This window comes from Rhineura floridana, chromosome 5, assembly GCF_030035675.1.
Source record: "Rhineura floridana isolate rRhiFlo1 chromosome 5, rRhiFlo1.hap2, whole genome shotgun sequence".
Taxonomy (NCBI): domain Eukaryota; kingdom Metazoa; phylum Chordata; class Lepidosauria; order Squamata; family Rhineuridae; genus Rhineura; species Rhineura floridana.
The window spans coordinates 163635743-163659017 of NC_084484.1; the positions used below are offsets into that span (position 1 = coordinate 163635743).

At 45.3% G+C, this 23275-nt stretch overlaps 1 protein-coding gene across 4 annotated transcripts in view; it reads right to left on the reverse strand.

Annotated features, from left to right (window-relative positions):
* The window catches only part of DYNC2H1 (dynein cytoplasmic 2 heavy chain 1), a 438789-nt gene that overhangs the window by 173404 nt on the left and 242110 nt on the right, over positions 1–23275 (reverse strand). For all 4 annotated transcript variants that reach the window (XM_061628720.1, XM_061628719.1, XM_061628721.1 and 1 more), the window contains 4 exons: positions 21545–21664; positions 4887–5021; positions 3469–3612; positions 2013–2102 (listed from right to left, as the gene is read on the reverse strand). In XM_061628720.1, the coding sequence (XP_061484704.1) occupies positions 2013–2102; positions 3469–3612; positions 4887–5021; positions 21545–21664 (489 nt within the window). The remainder of the gene's footprint in view (positions 1–2012; positions 2103–3468; positions 3613–4886; positions 5022–21544; positions 21665–23275) is intronic.

The window sequence follows — 23275 nt, forward strand, 5'->3', positions numbered from 1 at the left end:
CTGGAAAGATGTTTAGACTTAGCCAGTGCTTTGGTATGCTTAGTCTTAGTTGCCTTAGATGGTTGTGGCTTGGCTGTCTGAGACATGTCTGGCTGTTCCGCCATCTTATATTTACTATGGGTGCAGTACACGGCCACAGCGGGGGCAGAATGTAGAGACCCAAACAGGCGCAGTACACGACCACAGAGGGGGTAGAATGCACTGGCAGATGGCTTGGTACACGGCCACAGAGGGGGCAGAATGTACGATGGTAACAGCGTCAAAATAATGCAGACTATACTTCAGGCTTGGTACACGGCCACAGAGGGGGCAGAATGTACGATGGTAATAGCGTCAGAATAATGCAGACTATATTTCAGGCTTGGTACACGGCCACAGAGGGGGCAGAATGTACAGTGTAGATCGCCCTGGTACACGGCCACAGAGGGGGCAGAATGTACAGTTCAACTAAGTTGTGTTTAGTACAGTAGCAACTGGCTGTGACACGGCCACAAGGGGGCAGAATGTCCAGTTCAAAAAGCGTGCTGCCGTATGAGCCGCCTGCACAGCCACGAGTGATTCCTCCTCTTTGCAGTTCAAATAGGTTGGAGCACAGTCACAGCCTTGATGGAGCCATTGATGTTCAATAGCTGCCGAGAGTCAGTTGTTGCAATAGGCAGTAGTAGAAGCCAGGTGAGAGAGGAACTCTTGAAGAGCTAAGTAGTCCTATCTATAACTCACATACAAGAAAAGCTTTCTCAAGGTAAAAAATCCCCCTTTATGTAGTGCAGGAAAGTCTAAACAAAAAGGGTGGGAAAAGAACGGGACAAACAAAATGGCGCCCGTAACGGAGCGGGAAAAGTAACACTCAAAATGGCGGAGGAGTAATGGCAGACACTGAGGGGCGACAACGAAACTGACAGAAAAACTGTCTAGCACAGTCTCATGAGCTTGCGATAGCCGGTGGCTGAAAGGCGTAATCGCAGCTCGTTAATGAGGCACCGTAGCAGATAAGGAACAGTAGAGGAAGCCGCCGCTGCTGCCGACTACAGAGACTATCGCGGCGAGAACTTAAAGCCACAAGTCTGGGGGCAACAGCCGGGGCTTGAAAAATCTCCCAGGCAAGAGTCGCAGCCGCAAGCTCCCGGAGTGAATTTAAAGAGACGTCCGTGAGGCAAAAAGCCGCAGCAGAGCTCGGGAAGGCAGCGAAACAAACGGCCTCGTAGGGGAAAAGTGACTCCTGAAGACACTAAAACAAACGATGGGTAAAGCAGAGAGCTGCAGCCGCAAGCTCCTGCTAAAAATAGAGAGAACCGCAGCCGCGGTCTCTCTAAGATCTAAGGCTAAAAGCCGGGGAAAGAAACGGCCCGGGCAAGGGAGAACCCCCCCAAGGGAATTCCCCAGGAATTTCACACAAACAGTGTTAAATACAAGACAGAGGGAAGGGAAGCACTTGGATACACACAAACGACAAAACCTTCACACCCTGTCAGACAAAAACACAAACAAACACCAAAGACTTAGCTAAATGCAACGCTATTGAAATCTCAATCCTGTTCGTACGAAGGCAAGAATGAACTGGAGAGTGGGAGGGGCCTGACGCCCCTAGTCTTGACTTCAAAGACATTCTTGCCTTTGCACGATAGGTGGAGCTATAACCCGCAGTGAGGGCCGGACTCATATGGAAAAGAGCACTTTTTGTTTGGGGCAACATCCTTTCCTTCTTATTTCAAATACTGGTGTTTCTGAAGTTAATGTTGTCCTAGTGCAGTAATAAGGCAACAGTCCCAAGGTGAGCAAAAAAGCTGTTCATGAAGCAGGAAACTCATTTGTTCTGCCAAACAAGACAAAAAGCTGCTATGTACAGCTCTCATGAGTAAAAAGCAAATCTCTCTTACTAACAAATAAGCAAATTTTAGCATTATTCTGTATCTACTGATCCATATATTCAAGTGAGCCAAGCTATGACTGTTGTGGGAATATGATTTCACATTCAGTATTGTGAATCAATGTAAAGGAGAAGAAAATCTTACCTTAAACAAACAGCGACAGACATATTCATATACCATGTGTTTTAATGAACTGATAAGAGACTTTATTCTTTCCTCGGTATTCCCCAAGTCCTGAAAAGAATTGGTTCTGATATATTAAAATGTTAACTTTATGGATAAAAAATACCTGGAGTGACTTAAATACACCTTTGAGAAAAACTGGTGAGCTTTATGAAAATGTGTCAGCATACCAAACACGTGTTTCTTCTACAATCAACAAGCATCTATTTTATTCAGATAAGTAATATAAATATGTCAACAAAATTGCCACTAATAATAATAGCAGAAATGCTGACCTAGGTATGGTCTAGATCAGGGTAAATCTACGAGAGAGGAATACTACAGGAGATTATATAAACTTTCCATACAAGGAAACATAATTAAAGGTATATTGGAAAGCTTTACCTGGGTTCGCAAAAAAAGGTTGCTTGTAATACCAACTAAGCCAGCTTTGGGATCTGTTCTATTTACAATTATTAAGTATTTTCAACCTATATACTATTTTTATTGCTTGATGTTCCACTAATTCGATGGGAAGAAGTCATACAAGTAAACTGTGATATTCTGTTTTCCTGAAATTGGGAGAGCAGTTTATCATATTCAAATCCCCCCCCTTAAAGCTCATATCCAGAAACAAAGCCTTACATGCACATTCTACTGATTTCAGAATTCCTCATAATTTGGATTTTGGCTTCCTAAATGTAAGGATTGAGATTTCCTATAAAATTGTCTCTATGCTTCCTCTCACACCAAAGCATTTCTACATGCCAGCAAGGCTCAAGACAGCTCCTATGGAACCTGGTGGCATAGGTGCAATACCCTGAGCTGCACCTATATTAACCTACCCCTGCTAATGTGCACTAATGGCTGCTGTCGACTCTGACTCAAGAACATACAAGCTGCCTCAGGAAAAAAAAAAATTGAAAGTGTCTCCTGCAACCAAACCTTTGTGGCATTGTTCCTTATACTGACACATGCAAAAATAATTTGCTTTACTTACAGTTTAACTAATAACTTGATATTGTGTATTTATATAAATAACATCTTAATATCCTCATCTGAACTTGCCTTTCAGAGTTTGTTACCTTTTTATCCAAAAACTTTTGAAACTTACAGCATTTTTTTTAGATATTCTGTGGAAGGATTTAGCACATCAGAAAGGAGACAATTCGTCTTTATTCACACCCTGACAATGCAATGCATGCCACACAATACTTCCAGTATTCATTTTATGTTCTTATTTAAAATATTACTCAGACATTTTGTGCTACCTCTAATAGATGAATCCCCCTTATTAATTTTTCCTTTTCTCTCAACTTTATTTCAAATAGCCCTATTCCTAGGATTTGAGACAAGGAACAATTTAAAAGCAATGCATTTATAAAACTCTAAAAATAAATAACACGTTGTCTGCTTCAGGATAATGGCACACACATACCAGTTCACTTTGTAAAGCCCTTTGAAAAAGTCTTAGGAAAGAAGCCAAGCTAAAGCGGTACATGTTATTAATTTTGGACAAGTCAGAGATAATAAAGTACATCTTGCTGGCACTTTCAGCCAGAGGGAGATAGGCATCCCTTTCCTGAAAATAAAAAAGATTTAGCATTAGAATGCTATTGCCATCTACTGGTCACAAAAACACACACATTAATTTCAATGGAAATAAAGATACATACAGAAGTCCTACAGATTGCAAGACAAATTATATGAATATTATTTCTCGTTCTTATATATAGTTCTATGCAGTATTCCAAACGCAAAATATATTTTACAACTGCTCAACAAAAGAAAAAAAGGGTGGTAATGAATGCATAAGAGAAGAGACTAAAGGGAGATAAACACTGCATGAGTAAATGGGGAATCTAGGCAAGAAAACAAACTGCTATGTAAATTCTAGAGAGTTTCAAAAAGCTATCTATGATGTGGCACGTTGGTCTACTGTTGCATAATAAACAAGTCAACTGTCCCACTGGCTGCACACCAAGCCCTTATTTAGACACACCTAGAAAAGTTCTCTGAATTTGGATCTGTGAATTAAGCCACTGAAGTTCTTTGAAATCACTAGAGCACAACCTTGAGAATACTTGCTTTGTGGGTAAATTTATTCCATGAATCCTCTAGTTCCAACCCTCCTACTGCAACTAGGCTTAGGCATGCATAACTGCAATAAACACACAGTCCCTCCTCCCTTTATCTCTATCTCCATTCTCTTTCCCATCTTGTGTTGTATCAAATTTTAATAGTTGGTATCTAGCATGTGTGCAAATTAAATTTGTGATGATCTGCCATTTGAGGGAGCCAGTCAGAGCAATCATTTACCTTTACCTGCCTTCAAATTCCTGAAGTATACCCAAACTTGGAGCTCCAGTTTCACCAGAAGCACACAAAAATGTGCTACCTCTGAGGCAGTGAAAGACTAAAGACAGCAAAAAAAGTAGTGTTCATCCACACTTAGAGAACTTCAGTTACATTACCTGATTTGCCACTGGAGAAGTAACAGAAAACAGTGTCCAGCTTTATATGGGCATGAACCAGCTGCTGCTTTCAATGGAAAATGAATTGCCCTGCTTAATTCTACTACTGTAATCGAAGTAACATAAAAGTGCCAAACTTTGGGTGGATCATGCACAGATAAAGCATTCTGGGCTAGATTGTGCCCTTTGCTTCTATAACAAAATAATATTATTATTGATAATAGGAATTCCCCAAATCAGAAGCATTTATGATGAAAGTAGTCATACCAGCCATTGCAGAATCCAGTTTAGGGTGAGTTTGATCAAACAGGAGCTATAATAAAAGATGTTACATAGCAAAAAAATGCACCCAAATCAAACAATTTTAAGGATGCTAAGTTACCTGATCAAGAGAAATTTGAAGTCTATGAAACTCGACAAGTGATTCTTGGATGAGAGCACTACTTGCTTTTGTCTGATTCAGGGATTCAATCAGATCCTTATTTTCAAGTATATTTCCCTGAGAGGTTGCCAGGGTCTGTAAAGGGGAAGAAAGTTCAGCTTTCTTATAACTGGGATATTTTAAGAAAAAGTGGTATATATATAGAATAAGTAGCAGGACTTTTAAACCTTGGAGAGAGAAACAAGAAATCTTTATGATTCACATTTCTTGAATACTTGGGCCTTGTTGACCAGATTTTAGGGACTGTACACCCTGCTGAGTGCATGAATTCCTCCTATCCCCTTCTTCTTAGTCTCAGTATTTCGTTCAGTCATATTAATATGAAATTGGGCATGCTGCTGAAATAATTTTGACACTGGGTTTTATTAGTCCTAGTTTTCTCAACATCCCTAAATCTGGGTTTTCACATTATATATGAACTGGCCCTAACCTTCACACAGTCAAACTTAAACTAATGGGATTTGATCAGAAAATCTACAGTGATTTATTAATTTATTCCAAGAATAAGCAGAAAATCTAACTCAAAAGACTTATTGATATATTCAATGAAATGCCACACCAATGAAATCATTTTGATCAACTAGGTAATCTTTAAAAAAGAAAGCAATCATGCATAGATACAGATTGTGTTATTAATCCACAGGCAATGAGGTATGCCTGATAAATTTTACATGTAAAGATGAAAATGTACCATTGGTATCACCTGAAGGGTGATTTTCTCAGGTAGTCCGACATCATGTGGGATATAACGCCATCTAGTGTCTGAAGGCAAGAATGGATCGAAGTCAAGACCTGGGGCACTGAGCCCCTCCCACTCCAGTTCATTCTTGCCTTTGTTCGAAGTGTTTGGATCTTTAGCATAGCGTTTGTAGATAAGTGTTGTTTTGTGTGAGTGATAGAGTGTGGGTCTGATTGTGTCTTTGTCCTGTCATTCCCTTCCCTCTTTCACTGTTTTTATTTTCACTGGGTCGTTTGATGAAGGGGTTTTTTCCCTGGTTGTTCCCCCCCCCCCTTTGTATCATGTTGGGAGTTCTGGCGGCTGCTGTTCTCCGTTGGGGATTTTTTCTCTCCAGTAAATTGACCTCTGCCTGGGAACTGCGCCTGAGGTTCAACTTTTTCAGTTTTTTCTCCTAATACCGCCTCTCCTTCAGGCACCGGCGGTTTAAATTTTTTCCTTTTTACTTTCACTGTTTTGTCGGTAGCCGCGGCTGCAACTCCACACTCGGCTTATTTTCTCTCGCCTCAGCCCACTCTGGGGCTTCGGCAGCTACCTTTCCAGTTCAGGCTTTACCTGAGACGTGCCTCGGCTGGGAGCATGTGGGGGCGGCTCCCCTTCGGTACTGTGCCACCGGCTTGTTTTTTATCCAGGCTTGGGAGGCGCTTCCAGGTTTAGCCGCCTCTCTGGGAGTCTGTGGCTGCGGCTCCCCCCCTTGATTCCTACCGCCTCCTTAGCTTTCAGGCGGTGGCGGCAGTGCCTATTTTTGCAGGCAGCGCTTGGAGCTCACCCTTGTGCCTTCTATTCTACCTGCTTGCCTGGTACCCACTGCGGCCGTTTCAGGTCTGTCCCATCGGTGGTACACACAGCGGAGCCCTTTTGCCTGCCCGCCATTGCTCCTTCTCCTTCCCGGCAGCCATTTTGTTTTCCAGTTTCCCGCCCTATTCACGGACACCATTTTATTTTGACCTCTTTTTCCCCACCCTTTCTGTTCTCCTTGATTGCATTGACTGTTCAGTGGATTAGTCAGGCTCTCCAAGTTTTTTTTATTTTAAACATAATTTATAGAGCATTCCTGCAAGGCTCATCTCTACACCAGTCTCTCAACAGTTTTTCTGCACAGCAGTTGAATATTTGGGATTGTACATTCTTCAGTGGGCATGTACAGTAGTTGAAGTGGCCACATCACTGCTGCATTGTGCTTTTGGAACTGTATATCCCCTCCACCTGTGGGTGTGTACTAAATTCCTCGCCACACCGCACCCTCACCTCTGTGCATGTGCAGGTGATAGTCCCTCGCCACACCGCACCCCCCACCTCTGTGCGTGTGTAGGTGATATATATATATATATAAACATATATACTGCAGCTCTGAGTGTGCATAATGGCGGATCAGCACCCAGAGGCACGTTCGTCTGGGGCAAGGCAACCCTGCAAAACCTCACATTATTATTTATTTATTTATTTATTTATTTATTTATTTATTTTATTTTATTTTATTTTATTTTTATACCGCCCTAAGCCCGAAGGCTCTCTGGGCGGTGTACATAAAAGGTAAAAGCAGGCACAATATATAAATACAATAAATATAATAACTCAAAAAAACAAAAACACACAAACAATACGAGAACCAGACAACATTCAGAATAGAACATAATAATAAAATACTGTAAAAATACACTTTAAAATGCCTGGGAGTATAAAAAGGTTTTCACCTGGCGCCGAAAAGATAGCAGCGTCGGCGCCAGGCGCACCTCATCGGGGAGACCATTCCACAGTTCCACATCACAAGTCTGCCAACCAAACGCAACCCAAACTTCACTCAAAGTCCGTGGCTAAAACCAAACACCTGTCTAGCCACAGTGCCGACAAGCACGCACATTATATTTCTGTTCCGCATTCTGAGGCTGCTGGCCAAGAAAGATTGACAGCCCTCTTTCATTCCCCAGCTGGATCATCTGGATGACTTCGAGGGTTTTCCTTACCAGCCCGTGGTCTTCCCTTCTCAAGCCATTTTGCCACACCAGTCCAGTAAGCCCCCTGCAGCTATACCTCAACCACCTGCTGGGCCTCAACCAGGGCAACTGCCTGCCTCTTTTCTAGGTCTGCAGTTATCTCCTGAATTCATTTTGCAGTTAAAGAATATGCTGAGCCTTTTTTCACAAGAGCAGTTGAGAGCCCAAACAGCTCCATTACTCCAGTACAGCGAACAATGACTTTCCTGTGCTCTGGCTCCATGTGGCTGTACTGATACGGTACCTCCCAGCTCACCTAACCCATTCGACGTTGTTAGAGGCAGGCTCGAAGATCAGATTCCTGGCTTGGAGAATCCGGAGTATTCTCTTCAGACCGAGGGAGATGAGTGGAGCGATGAAGCAGAACTCGAGGAGAACACCTCATATCGCCTATTTGATGCGGCCGATTTTCTTCCCCTTGCTCGTAGAGTTCTGTGCACGCTGGGTCTTCAGACTCCACAGCCTGAATCTACCCCCCCATGGAAGGATCCAAGGTTCTCAAGTCTCCCACATCAACGGATCACTACCTTCCTGTGCCAGACCGCATCGGCAAACTGGCCAAGGAAGAGTTGGATCACCCGCTGCAGTCATGCTGCTTTTCTGTTATGGCTAAAAAACTCTATGTACTGGCCCCGGACTTTATGAATTGTTTGCATGTCCCAGGCATTGACGAGCCAGTCTCTAGTTTGATTTCGAGATCCCTCCTACCAAAACAAGGGGACTCACAACTAAAACATCCCTTTGAACGCCGTTTGGACTACACTCTTCGTAAAAATCACGAAGCTACTGCTTTCACTATTCAGGCATCCACTGTAGCTTCCATCTTTTCAGGAGCATCTATGATGTGGCTGGACGAACTCTTGGATGATCCCAATCTAGACCCTGTAAAGCTCAGAAGGGGCCTGGTAAAGTTACACAAGACTGCAGCATTCGTGGCCGATGCCACGCTAGATGCCACTCAGCTGGGAGCACGAGCCCTAGCCTCACAGGTGGTAGCTTGGTGTACTCTTTGGCTCAGGAACTGGGACGCCGATTCTACGGCCAAGTGCAACTTGTAAAGGCCGCCTTTCTCTGGCTCATTACTTTTCAGAGAGGAAGCCCTCAAGGCGGTCTTGGTAGATGCTAAGGTCAGCCGAAGACCAGTATTGGCCACATCCAAGAGGGAGGAGTGTAGGTTGTTTAGACGTTTCACCCCATACTGCTCCTTCCAGCCCTTTCAGGGAGCACGGCCTGGGGGACGGGGCCGCAATTATCGATCTTCCGATTTCCGTCCCTCCAGAGGAACCTGGAACAGACGATTCCAAGGCAGAATCCAGAACTGAGGAAGCCAAGGGGCCTCAGCTTCATTATATGGCAGGGGAACTCGTCAGCGCAGACAATACTGATGCCTTCCCTGTAGGGGGCAGGTTGCTACTGTTTGCAAGTCGATGGTTGCGTCTGACAGAGGTTGCTTGGGTCAGAGACCTCTTCACCCATGGTTACGAACTGGAATTTTGCATGACCCCTCCAGACAGATTCAACCCCTCCCTCTTACCCAGAGTTCGAGACAGGCGCCGGATCATGCGGGAAGCCATAGCGCATCTTCTTGAAATAACTGCAATAGAACCTGTACCACTGGATGTCCCGTTCAGAGCCGGAAGGACGAGGCTGAAGCGTAGGTGCAAGTAAATCTCGTTTTATCAGAGTAATGGATACATCAAAGGCATTGCACTTCATAGAAAACCCTGCGCTAACTCACTAGAATTCCTAACTACACTCTAGACATGCTCTGCAGCGTGTGAAGGAAGTTGACTCAACGACTCCCCTCTGTAAGCAGCAAGCTTAAGAAGGGAACGTTTTCGAACGTAATCTCTGACTCCTGCATAATTCCTGTCTTTGCCCTGTCTGTTTCTCGCGGCGGCAGGAGCACGGGGACAGAGGGCGTGTTTCCAATGGCTCATCGGAAGACACCTGTTCCTGAGCAGCAGGCTCAAGATCAGGGGGCTGTGCCACACTGGTATCCTCCTGGGAACTGCTTGGCAAGGGAGGAGCTGGCACTGTCTCTGGAGCCTCCCCCAACAAGTCTTCTGCAGCAGCTGGGGGCGGCGCGCTCTGTTCCTCGGGGAGTGCGGGACCCGTGGGAATTGGCTGGTGTGCAGGCTGACCCCCTCCTGAAAGGTCCTGCACAGACTCAACAATTCCCAACTCTGCTTCCTCTGGCAGCGGAGGCGCCTGAAACTCATGCCTCCCCCTTCCCTGTCCATTCTGGGTTAGCTGAGGCTCAACACTGGAGGAGAGAGCGCAAGGGGCTTACTCTCTCCTATTTGCAGTTTCCAAGCGAGATCTGTCATGGAGGCCATTGTTAGACCTCAAATTTGTCAATCGCTTCATGAAATATTGACGGTTCAAGATGGAGTCCCTGGTGTCAATTATAGAGGCTCTACATGAAGGGGACTCTTTGGCTTCCATAGACCTGAAAGAAGCATACCTCCATGTGCCCATTTACCCACAGACGTTTCCTGCGATTTGCCTTCGGCCCCCATCACTTCCAATATCAGGCAATGCCTTTCGGACTCTCGTCGGCCCCGAGAGTCTTCACCAAAGTGCTACTCACCCTGGTGGCTTCTCTCCGTCTCCAGGGTGTTCACATTTACCTGTATTTGGACGACCTGTTAATTTGGGCGGGTTCCAAGGATCTGGCCCTCTCTCATGTTCGCTCTGCCCTCACGGTTCTGTGCACCCATGGTTGGCTTGTCAACCACGACAAAAGTCAACTTCAGCCAACTCAGAGACTGCAACATCTGGGTGCAATTTTAGACACCACACAGACCATGGTCTTTTTATCAGCAGATCGGATTACGGCCATCAGAGATGGCTTTCCACCTCGCATGTCGATCAAGGGTTGGACATAATGCTTCTGGCAAGGACTCTGGGGATGTTTGTCTCAACCATCCACATCGTACCATGGGCTCGACACTATACTTGACCCTTACAGTGGGCTTTACTCCCTTTCCAACAGGACATTGCCACGTCCAACCACTGGACAATCTACCTGCATCCGTCTCTCCGTGCTTCTTTCCATTGGTGGACGACAGTCAACAATCTCAGAAAGGGAACCCCGTTCCGAGAACCAGACAGAACTGTAATAACAACAGATGCCAGTCCATCTGGATGGGGGCCCCACTGCAATTCTCTATTTGTGCAGGTAAATTTTACATATAAAAATGAAAAGACACTTTCCATCTTAAGAAGCTGATTATGTGCTTGCAACTGTATCAGTTATGGAAAAATTTACTGAAAGAAGAAAATCATTGCTGATTTGAAAGTGTTTTCCATTCCAATTATTTTTTTGAAATAATAAACTTATAAATTCAGCAGTACATTGTTCTAAAGCAGGGGTGGGGAAACCTCAGCCCATAGCAATTCATATTGCATTACAAATCAGTCAAGATGGAACCGTTTTACTCACCAGAAAGGTGTTTCTCAGTGGGCGCCAGGACACCGCCAGGTGGGTATTGTGTTCCTTGCTAGTGCTTGAGGCAGGAAAGAGTTAACACTCCAAAGTGACCGTTAATGCGGCCCCTCCCACGGAGTGCTAGTTCGCCGTCTGGCCAAGCTTAAAAAATAAACTGAGACGTATCTAAAAACACTATGAAAACATTAACTGTAGTTATGAAAACATACATTTGACACTTAAGTTGTAAAAATAACTATACAGTCTCTACTCAGAGCGACTGCCAACTGAACTGAATGATACATGGAATAAGAGTGATCATTGACTCCTCAGTGTCCACCCGTTTTATTATGCCATGTCCCGTCGTTTGTATCCCAGGGTGGGCCTTGGCGGTGTCCTGGCGCCCACTGAGAAACACCTTTCTGGTGAGTAAAACGGTTCCTTCTCCAGTGGGCACCAGGACACCCCCAAGTGGGATGTTCCAGAGCTGACGTACTGATTGGGTGGGTACAGAAATGTTCAATGATCACTCAAGACCTGCTGAATAACTCGCCTCCCAAAGGCCGCTTCAGCTAAAACATAAAGATCTATTTTATAATGTTTAGTAAAAGTGTTAGGGTTAGCCCAAGTAGCCGCCCTACATATTTCTTGGAGAGATGCATTTGTTGAATAAGCTGCAGTGGCAGCCGCTGCTCTAGTGGAATGAGCAACGATGCCTGAAGGTAATGGTATGTTTAGAGAACTGTATGCTAAGGCAATGCAGCCCTTAATCCATTTCGCCAAAGTAGAGGAGGACACCTTTTTACCAAGAGTAGTTGGATGGTAAGAAACAAACAAAGAATCAGTTTGCCTTATTGGCCTAGTCCTATTTATATATACTTTAAGTGCTCTCCTCACATCCAATGAATGCCAAGCGCACTCTAGAGGACGCTTTGGCGAAGGACAAAATGTTGGCAATACTATTTCCTGCTGACAGTGAAAAGCGGAATTAACTTTTGGAACAAAAGTAGAATCTGTGCGCAAAATAACTCTGTCAGTATGGAAGATACATAGATGTTTTGCCACCGAGAGAGCTCCAAGTTCAGATACTCGTCTAGCTGATGTTATTGCTATGAGGAATAATACTTTGAAGGAAAGGATTCGTAACATAGACGTTTTCAACGGTTCAAATGGCGGTTTTTGAAGAGCTGCCAAGACCTTGTGAAGATTCCACGTTGGAAAACGATGATGAACAGGTGCTGACAATAGTGAAGCCCCTCTTAGAAATTGTTTCATATAGGGATGAGCTCCCAGTGATGCATAAGAAGACTTAGACAGGACTGTTGACAACGCAGAGGCTTGTCGTTTCAAAGTATTGGGTCTCAACCCCTTCTGCAAACCAGCATTTAAAAAAAGATAACACCTCTGTAATCCCCGAGGTCCTACGTGTAACATGATTCCTCTTACACCATTTCAAAAAGGCCGCCCAGGTATACTGGTAGCTTCTTATTGTGGACTGTCTTCTAGCTGCCAATATTGTGGTGACCACTTCCGTTGGTAATCCAGCCCTCAGCAGTTTGCCCCGCTCAATTTCCATGTGGTTAAGCTCAACCATTGGAGATTGGGGTGGCGAAGCGGTCTTTGTAGCAGCAAATCTGGTCGAAGAGGCAGACGCCATGGGGGCTTGACAGATAGGTTGACTAGCTCTGAGAACCATGGCCTCCTTGGCCAATCTGGTGCTAGTAGAACAACATGAACAACATTGGCCCTCTCCATCCTTACCTTTTTCACTACCCGAGATAGCAATGGAAAAGGAGGGAAAAGATACAGTGTTGCCTTTGGCCAAGGAGAATGTAGGGCATCTACACCCTCTGCTCTGAGAGATGGATAGCGAGTGTAATACCTCGTCAGTTGATGATTTACATCTGAAGCGAAAAGGTCCACATCCATCCTTCCGAACCTGCTGTGTATCTGGTTGAACACATCTTTGTGTAACTGCCACTCGCCCGGCAATATCTGCTGTCTGCTTAACCAGTCTGCTTGTACATTCTCTACTCCCTTGATATATTGCGCTGTCAATGAATGGAGTGTGTGCTCTGCCCAGGAAATTAGTTCTTCCTGATGAAGAACCAGTGACTTTGTCCCTCCCTGATGATTTATGAATGCTTTCACACAGTTGTTGTCTGTTCGCAGCAGCACATGTTTGAGATGGAATAAAGGCACAAAATGTTGCAGCGCCAACCGTGCTGCCCGAAGTTCTAGAAAGTTGATGCTTTGTGTTGATTCGCAAGGGGACCAAGATCCCTGCAGAATTTGACCTCTGCAGTGAGCTCCCCACCCCTGGAGATTCGCATCTGATGTGACAGTCTCCCGTGGTGGGTCCTTTAAGGAAAATCCTCTGTGTAGGTTGCAATCCTGTGTCCACCAACGAAGAGCGGTTTTCAATCGTAACGTCAGAGGAACCTGGAGATGCAGGGAATGCGCGATCTGCCACTGGTATGGTAACAGTGTCCATTGCAGAGGACGAAGATGAAATCTGGCCCATGGGGTAACTTGGATAGAGGAAACAAGCATGCCTAAAACCTGTGCTAAGACCATTAAGTCCTCTGCAGACTTCGCTAACAGTGGTCGAACAGCCAACTTTATCTTTTGGACCCTGTCTTCCGACAGAGAAATCGTCTCCAGTTCTGTATCTATCATTGCCCCCAAATGCTGTAAACGTTGTTGAGGGAACAAATGACTCTTGGGTATGTTGACTAAGAATCCGTGATTGTGGAGAACAGCTAGTATGGTGTGAATGTCCTGATAAGCTGACTGTGCTGTGTGTGAACGAATCAGAATGTCATCTAAATATGGGTAAAGATTCAATCCATGTTGACGGAGATGGGCGACAAGGGTCACCATAATTTTCGTGAAGACTCTCGGTGCTGACGCCAAGCCAAAGGGCATTGCCCGGTACTGATAGTGGTGATTGTTGTAAATGAAGCAGAGGAACTTGCGGTGCTGCGGATGGATTGGCACATGTAAATATGCGTCGGTTAGATCTATGGAAGCGAGGAAGTCTTGAGGCTGAATAGCTTCTTTTATGGACACCAATGTTTCCATGAGAAATTTCTGGTATCTGACAAATCCGTTCAAAAATTTTAGATCGAGTACGGCTCTCCAATTGTTTCCTTTTTTGGGCACAAGAAAGAGAATAGAAAAAAACCCTTGAAATTTCTGGTGCTGCAGGACTGGTTCTATGGCTGCTATCTGCAACAGATGTTGTATTGCCTGTTGTAGCAGCCTGCGCTTCTCGGGATGTGCTGAAACAGGGGACGGGAGAAATCTGTTTGGAGGCGTAGCCTGAAACTCTATCAGATACCCATACTGAAGAGCATTCTGTACCCAGCGGTCTGATGTTGTCAGCTGCCAAATGTGAGCAAATTAAACGAGGGAAAACCACCCCGGAATTCATTAACGTAGGGAAATATCAATAGCAGTTATGACTGAGGAAAAAACTTCCCCGGAAATTCATTAAAGGGGACAAAATTAATGGAATGCATAAAGGGAAAATGGACCATTGGTCTCACCTGAAGGGTGATTTTCCTATGAGTCCGGACATCACAGCGGGTATTAGCTCCACCTATCGTGCAAAGGCAAGAATGTCTTTGAAGTCAAGACTAGGGGCGTCAGGCCCCTCCCACTCTCCAGTTCATTCGCAGCGAGTCTAAGGAGAGATATCTAAAAATACAAGAACAAGGCCAACAGGCCTGGCAACAGGAAAATAACACAATAGTACTATGCATAGTAACATGACTCCAACATAGCGGTATAACAGAACTAGAAGTCTTGACTTCACTTTTAAATTTAAATATAATAGCGTAACAGTAATATAGAACACATTAGAAAATATATAGTCATCCTCCAACTGGGAGGGTCGTGATGTCCAGACTCATAGGAAAATCACCCTTCAGGTGAGACCAATGGTCCATTTTCCCTATGAGTCCGGCCATCACAGCGGGATGTACCAAAGCAGCCCATACAGGGTGGGACCGGATGCTAATCCTCATTAAGAACCTGTTGCAACACTCGTCTGCCAAAAGATGCGAGTGTGGGGTAGACCAGACTGCAGCCCTACAAATATCGGCAACAGGACCATTAGTGGCAAAAGCAGCCGAAGTGGCAGCTGACCTGGTAGAATGAGCCGTTATACTAGCTGGAACTAACAGCTTCAGAGACTCATATGCTAAAGTAATACATGCCCTCTACCAACGGGATAAGGTAGGATTGGATACTTTATGCCCCATAAAGCTTGGATGAAAGGATACAAACAGAGACTCCGTTCGTCGAATCTCTTGGGTCCTAGACAGGTAGGTCTTGAGAGCCCTCCAGACATCTAACGAACTCCAAGACTTCTCAAGAGGATGGGTAGGATTCGGGCAAAAGGAAGGCAAAACAATGTCCTGGTTGCAATGAAAAACTGAATCGACCTTGGGACGAAAGGAAGGATCAGTCTTCAGCACAACAGAGTCCTTATGGAAGACGCAGAGGTGTCTAGCAGAAGACAATGCGCCCAACTCCGAAACGCGTCTGGCAGATGTGATTGCGATCAGAAACAAGACCTTGAAGGACAGCATACGTAGGGGCACAGTCCTGATGGGTTCAAACGGAGGGCGCTGCAAAGCCTGCAGAACTTTTGGCAAACTCCATGAGGGAAACCGATGGACAACAGCCGGAGAGCGAAGGGCGACTCCCCTCAAAAAACGTTTGATGAACGGATGTGAGGAAATAGGAGCTCCAGGGGAGGACACTGAGAGAATGGACGACAGAGTGGACGCATGTCAACGTAGAGTGTTGGGTCGAAGTCCCATCATAAAGCCGCTATGGAGAAATTGCAGCACCTGATGCACAGTGGCCTGGGATGGATCATGGTGGTGGGACTGACACCACTTGGAGAAAGCCACCCAGGTATGTTGATAAATACGAGTAGTGGATGGTCTTCTCGAGGCCAAAATAATATCAATCACAGCGTCAGACAGTCCAGCTGACCTCAAATGTCCCCGTTCAAACGCCACGCTGTTAGATTGAGCCAAGTAGGGTCCTGGTGCAGTACTGGACCCTGGGATAGGAGGTCTGGCCTGATTGGAAGTGTCCAAGGATCCATCATCGACATTGCCAGAAGATCTGAAAACCACGGTCGGCGTGGCCAAAATGGTGCTATCAGAACCAGCTGTGCCCTCTCGGCTCACGCCTTCCTCAAGGTTTTGGCTAACAATGGTATGGGAGGAAAGGCATACAAGAGACCGTCTGGCTACGGTATTGTCAGAGCATCCATTGCTTCCGCTGTTGAATCCAGGTATCGGGCAAGGTACCTGGGAAGCTGGCAATTGCGACTGGAGGCAAACAGGTCGATTGAGCATTCGCCGAACCGACTCCGAAGACGATGGAAAATGGCTGAGTGAAGTTTCCATTCCCCCGGAAACACCTGTTGTCTGCTGAGCCAGTCTGCTGTCACATTCCAAATCCGTCTGAGATGTTCTGCTTTCAGGGATTGTAGATGTTGTTTTGCACAGACGAAGGTGAGGGAGGGTAAGTCCTGCAGAGGACGAGACCTGGTGCCCCCCGTCTGTTCAAATGTGATTTTACACGCGTGTTGTCCGTTCGAATGAGGACATGGTCCAAAGGGAACAGAGACTGAAAATGAATTAGAGCTAAATGTACAGCTTTTAGCTCCAGCCAGTTGATGCTTTGAGTCTGCTCCGTGGTGGACCAAACCCCCTGAACGTACTGGGAGTTGCAGTGGGCTCCCCAGTCTATGAGGCTGGCATCTGTGGTTACAACAGATCTGTGTGGTTCTCTGAACGGCGTGCCCTTGGAGAGGTGTTGGGACCTCGTCCACCAGCGGAATGATAGGCGCAGTGCGGGGATCAAGTGAACTTTGCAATGGTTGGAACTGGCAATGTCCTGTTGAAAGGGCAGTAAAGTCCATTGCAGATGCCGAGTGTGGGCTCGAGCCCATGGCACAATATGGATTGTAGAAATGAACATTCCGAGCGCCCTGGCTAGAAGCATGATGTCTGCTGATGTTTGTTACATCAGGGACCTTGCGATGCTTGTGATGGCAGTGATGCGATCTGGAGCCAGGAATACCATTGCCTGCAGGGTATCCAACATTGCCCCTAGATGTAGTAGGCGTTGGGTTGGTTAGAGATGGCTTTTGTCGACGTTGACAAGCCAGCCGTAGGTCTCTGCCCTGGAAGCATCGGTTCCAGGAGCCCCTGGATGAATTGGGGTCATAGAATCTGACATTGTGGCCTCGTCCTCCTGGCCGCATTCCTCGAAATGGCTGGTTAGTACGGAAGGAAGGAAAGCGCCTGGAAGGCCTATGGTCGATGTTCTGGACAATGGCCAGAACTGGTTTGTGGGCATCTTTGGGATCAACCAGCACTGCCTTTAGAGCTTCCTCGCCGAAGAGTAACGATCCGGAGTAAGGAGACCTGGCCAGATTCATTCTGGCCGCTGAATCAGCCTGCCAGTGGCGAAGCCAGAGGGTCCCTCGAGCGACTATCTGAGCCGTCATGGCTCGTGCCCCCAAATGAGTGGCATCCAAGGTGGCATCGGGCACAAAAGCTGCTGTCTTACGCAACTGTACCAGTGACCTTCTGAGGGCGACAGGATCAGGGTTAGTGTCCTCTAGAAGACCATCCAGCCACATCATAGCTGCTCTGTAGAAAATGGAGGCTGAAGCGGAGGCACGCGTGGATAGGGCAGTGGCCTCGTGGTTTTTGCGGAGGGTGAAGTCTATTCGCCGCTCAGTAGTGTCCTTTAGTTGGGATTCCCCTTCCCTGGGCAAAAGGGATCGTGAAACGAGGCGAGCGATTGGTTCGTCTATGCCAGGGGCGTGTAACTTGGTGGCAAAGTCCGGAGCTAGGGCGTAAAGCCTGTCAGCCAGGTTCTGGAAGTGGCGAGATTGAAATGGTTGAGCCCATTCTTCAGATACCAATTTGGCAATTGGGTCCGGCACCGGGATGTAGTGTTCAATAAGTGCAGGAGATTTGAGAACCTTGGCCCCTTTGATGGCTGGTGCGGAAGAAGTTGAAGGCGCAGTCTGTAGACCAAGGATATTAACTACCCTGCGTGCCAGGGCTGATAGTCTGAGGCATTAAACAAGCGATACGATGTATCCTCCTCATGATCTGAATCGTCGCTCCAGTCATCTCCTTCAACGTGGTCAGTGAAGGTTGACTCCTCCGCATACGAGGGTTCGTCAATACATCTGCCTCTGGCTATATCGAAGGGATTTGGTGAGCAGGAAGGATGAGCTTCATGACACGCACATTGGTCCATGTTGAGTTGAAGTATGGCTGGAACTTGTGGTAGTGACTGCATTTGGGTGATAAATGCCAGCATGGCTTGAAGTTGGGAGAAGAAATCAGGGGACAGCTGCAGCCCGGTTGTGGCAGATGTTTGTGCCTGAGCCGGTATTGGAGCAGATGTTTGGGGCGGTAAAACGGAGGGAGGCTGGTTAGGTGAAAGCTGAGTGGAAAAGCCAGCAAAAACCTCCTTGTCAGAGAAAGCAGCAGGGGAATGAAGTATATCGTTTATGTGTGCCTGAGTTGCTGTGGTAGTGGTGGTGGTTGGCACAGAGGCATAGCGTGGCCGCTTTGGTTTGTTATGGCTGGAAAGATGTTTTGTCTTAGCCATTACTTTAACATGCTTAGACTTAGTCACCTTGGAGTGTTGTGGCTGGGCTGTTGTGACATGCCTGGCTGATCTGGCATCATACTGGCTGATTGCGACATGCCTGGCTGTTCTGCCATCTTATATTAACTTGGGTGCAGTACACTGCCACGGAGGGGGCAGGATGTAAAGACCCGAACTGGCACAGCGTATGACCACGGAGGGGGTAGAATACACTGGCAGATGGCTAAGTGCACTGCCACAGAGGGGGCAGAATGCACTGTGGTATCAGCGTTAGTATAATATAGGCTGTATTTTAGGTTTGGTACACGGCCACAGAGGGGGCAGGATGTACAAAATATAGTTCAGATTAGTGCTGTAGGCTGGATTTCAGGTGTGGTACACGGCCACAGAAGGAGCAGGATGTACTGAATATAATTCGGATTTAGTACAAGTCAGCACTGATATTAAGGCTCCAGCCTTGATGATACTGCATATAATTCAAATTTATTACCAGTCAGCCACTGATATCAAAGCTCCAGCCTTGATAATACTGAATATAATTCAGATTTTGTACAAGTCAGCCATTGATATTAAAGCTCCAGCCTTGATAATACTGAATATAATTCAGATTCAGTACAAGTCAGCCACTGAAATTAAAGCTCCAGCCTTGATAATACTGAATATAATTCAGATTTAGTACAAGTCAGCCACTGATATTAAAGCTTCAGCCTTGATAATACTGAATATAATTCAGATTTAGTACAAGTCAGTCACTGATATTAAAGCTCCAGCCGTGATAATACTGAATATGATTCAGATTTAGTGCAAGTCAGCCACTGATATTAAAGCTCCAGCCGTGATAATACTGAATATGATTCAGATTTAGTGCAAGTCAGCCACTGATATTAAAGCTCCAGCCTTGATAACATTGAATATAATTCAGATTTAGTACAAGTCAGCCACTGATATTAAAGCTCCAGCCTTGATGATATTGAATATAATTCAAATTTAGTACAAGTCAGCCACTGATCTTAAACCTCCAGTGTTGATAATACTGAATATAATTCAGATTTAGTACAGGTCAGCCACTGATTTAAAGCTCCAGCCTTGATGGTACTGAATATAATTCAAATTTAGTACAAGTCAGCCACTGTATTAAAACTCCAGCCTTGATGATACAGTCACAGTAATTTTGTGTGTGAGGAAGACCTGTGTAACTCTGTCTACAACACACAGACAACACACATACAGATAGCTTGCAGGGAAGGTATCCGATGGTTAATAAAGGGGTAACAAAAAAGGCGGGAAATTTGAATTCAACAAAAATGGCGGGAAAAAATGTTCTAAAAATGGAGGAGAAAGACAGAGCAATGGCGGCCGTCTGGTAACAAACTGGGGGAAGGGTAACTCAGCACAGCCTCGCAGGGGGAGCCGCGGGGCCGATAGCCGCACAAGCGGCTCCAAGAAAACCCCCAAGAAGAAAGAGCAGATAGAAGCCTGTGCGGGATAAGGCAGCAGTAGGCAAGCCGCTGCCGCCGCCGGGAGCAGGACTCTCCGCGGCGAAATCAAAGTGCCGAGAGAAGCCTGTGAGGGATGAGGCAGCAGGAGGCAAGTCGCTGCCGCCGCCGGGAGCAGGGCTCTCCGCGGCGAAATTAAAGTTGCGGAGAGAGAGCCGGATCACCAGGCTCTAGGGAGGCAGAACCCCGGCAGGTAAAAAAAGGTTGGAAAAAAGGCAGGGAGCCACAGCCGCAGGCTCCCGCCTGGGAGAGAACCGCAGCCGCGGTCTCTCCAAGGGCTCCACAGAGCGCGGCTTGAGACAGGGAAAAACTGCTACGGGAGAGAAAGAGCTGGATCTCCCGAAGCTCAAAACGGTCCTCAAACAAACAAGAGAATAAACGAAAAATAAAAGGTTAAAGACCAATCAGGGAGAACCTCAGCCGCGGTCTCTGAGGAAAGAACCTCAAACAAGCAACAGAGATAAATGACATTTAAACACAAAGTAAACAAATACGAAAACAACTTAGCTAAATTCTACGCTATAGGATCTCAATGATAGGATTTCAATCTTGTTCGCAGGAAGGCAAGAATGAACTGGAGAGTGGGAGGGGCCTGACGCCCCTAGTCTTGACTTCAAAGACATTCTTGCCTTCGCACGATAGGTGGAGCTAATACCCGCTGTGATGGCCGGACTCATAGGGAAAATCACAGAGAAATTCATTAGTGAGGAAAATCTACCCGGGAAAAACACTAAGGGAAAACCACAAAGAAATTCATTTCTGAGGAGAAACCATTGTACTAATTAATCTTAGGACGAACAGCTATATACAACACAGAGATAAAAGTGAAGTAAACATTGACCGCCAATAAATACATAAATAGAGAAAAAGATAAATAAATAAATAACTCGGCCAGACTGAAGAGCAAGGCAAAAATCAGTACTGTTCAAGCGAGGCAGGAAAACGAACTAGCACTCCGTGGGAGGGGCCACATTAACGGTCACTTTGGAGTGTTAACTCTTTCCTGCCTCAAGCACTAGCAAGGAACACAATACCCACTTGGGGGTGTCCTGGTGCCCACTGGAGAACTGTATTTCCTATCTTCAGGTACAAGAGGGCAGTATTACCCACCATGCCATGTGTTTACCACCTCTGGAGAAAGTATTTATAGTCATCAGCTAATTAAAATATATTTCTGGCAAGAGCCGTCTTCTAAGCCTGTTGTTGCCATTAATATAATAACTATCCTATATTTAATACATGAAACTCTTAAATACAGCACATGTAAATTTTACCTCCAAAAGTGATTCTTCAAGTTTTGCTAATTGTATCTTCTTATCTTCTTCCTGCTGTAATAGTTTTGTCTTCTGTTCTTCCAGATCTGGTTTTTCATGCTGGATAGTCAACGCTAAAAGCTGGAAGGCAATGCGATTACTAAGAAGTCAGAAGAGAATACCAAAGCATTATAGACACTTGATATAATTTTGAAGCAATGGTTTATCATAGAATTGGAAGGGATCCTGGAGGTCATCAGTGAAAGATTCAACTACAGCTCCTGCCCAAGTTTCTCCTAATATTTAGGTGAAAACTACGTCCTTGTCATTTCTATCCATTGGTTCTAGTCCTGCCTCTGCAGTGACAGAGAAAAAGTCTGCTCCATAGTCTGTGTGACAGCTCTTCAGATATCTGAGGACCGCTATCATATCTCCCTCTTCTACAGGATAAACATACCAGATCTTTCAACTGTTCCTCACTCGACTTGGCTTCCCGCCCATGATTGAATTACTTTTTTTGAAAAAAAAAAAAGATCTCACAACTGGCTCATGTTCAGCTTTTGATTCACTAAGACACGTAGATCCTTTACCATACTAGACCAAGCCAGGTCTCCACCATCCTTAATTGCATCTTATATTTTTGTAACTAAACACAGGATTTTACATTTATCACTGTTGAAGTTCATCTTGCTGTGTTTTGGTCCAGGCTTTCAGCCTATTAATATCATTTTGAATACTGATTCTATTTTCTATTATTTGTATTGCCGGTCCATCTGATAAGAATCCTCCCTACACCCTCGCCCAAATCATTGATACAAATGCTGAACAGCTCAGGGCTATTAACAGAGTCTGTGGCAGACCTCCCTCCAGATTGAAGCAGAGCCATCAAAAACATTTGCTGGGTATGGTGGTTCAACCACTTATGGAGCCCTCAGAGAGTAATATTGTCCAGACTATATTTTACCATCTTGTCTACAACTTTCTCTTAGGAGACTTTGTCAAATGTTTTGCTGAATCAAGATGTTTGCTTTGTTTACACTGACTTGGATCCAAAAGGTGCCTTGTGCAAGGTGAAAGGCACTTCACTCACACAAATTTGTCCCTACATAATACCAATGATTCTCTTGCTCTTTGCATCCTGTGTGCCTATTCTATGCTATTCCAGAGGGCTCTCCACCTTTAGGTATATTTGGAGGGGATTGCAATGAGGAGGGGGCAGAGAAGCCTTTTTACAGAAACAGATGATCTTCACTCACTCGTCTTTGGATCCAACACATACTCTTTAAGTTTTCAGTGAAAATTGAATGAATGCAGTGGTAGCAAATAAAGCCCTGCACTTTTCAGGCAAATGTACCGAACACAAACAGAAAACAGATGTCTTTGGCTTATCAGTATATTCTGATTATCACTAACATGAAAAATGTTCTTTCGAGACAATATTTCCCATTCATTGCTTGAGTAATCAGACATGTAAATAAGCACATTGTGATCTTTTGTTAGTACCAACAAGAGCACAATCAAATAAATGTGAGAAACATACTAGTACTATTTACTGTTCCTCCACCATTAGCCTAAACTGACCTTAAACAACTTTGATTTCTTATACTCATTAAAGGCATCCTTAAACTAAATCACCTTGACCCATAGCCCAGTGTTTGCTCAAATGGTTTTCTATGTAACTGGGAAGCAACTCACTTTAACAGAAAGAAGAATAAGGTTTATAGGCAAGGAAACGTCACATATGCATCATAA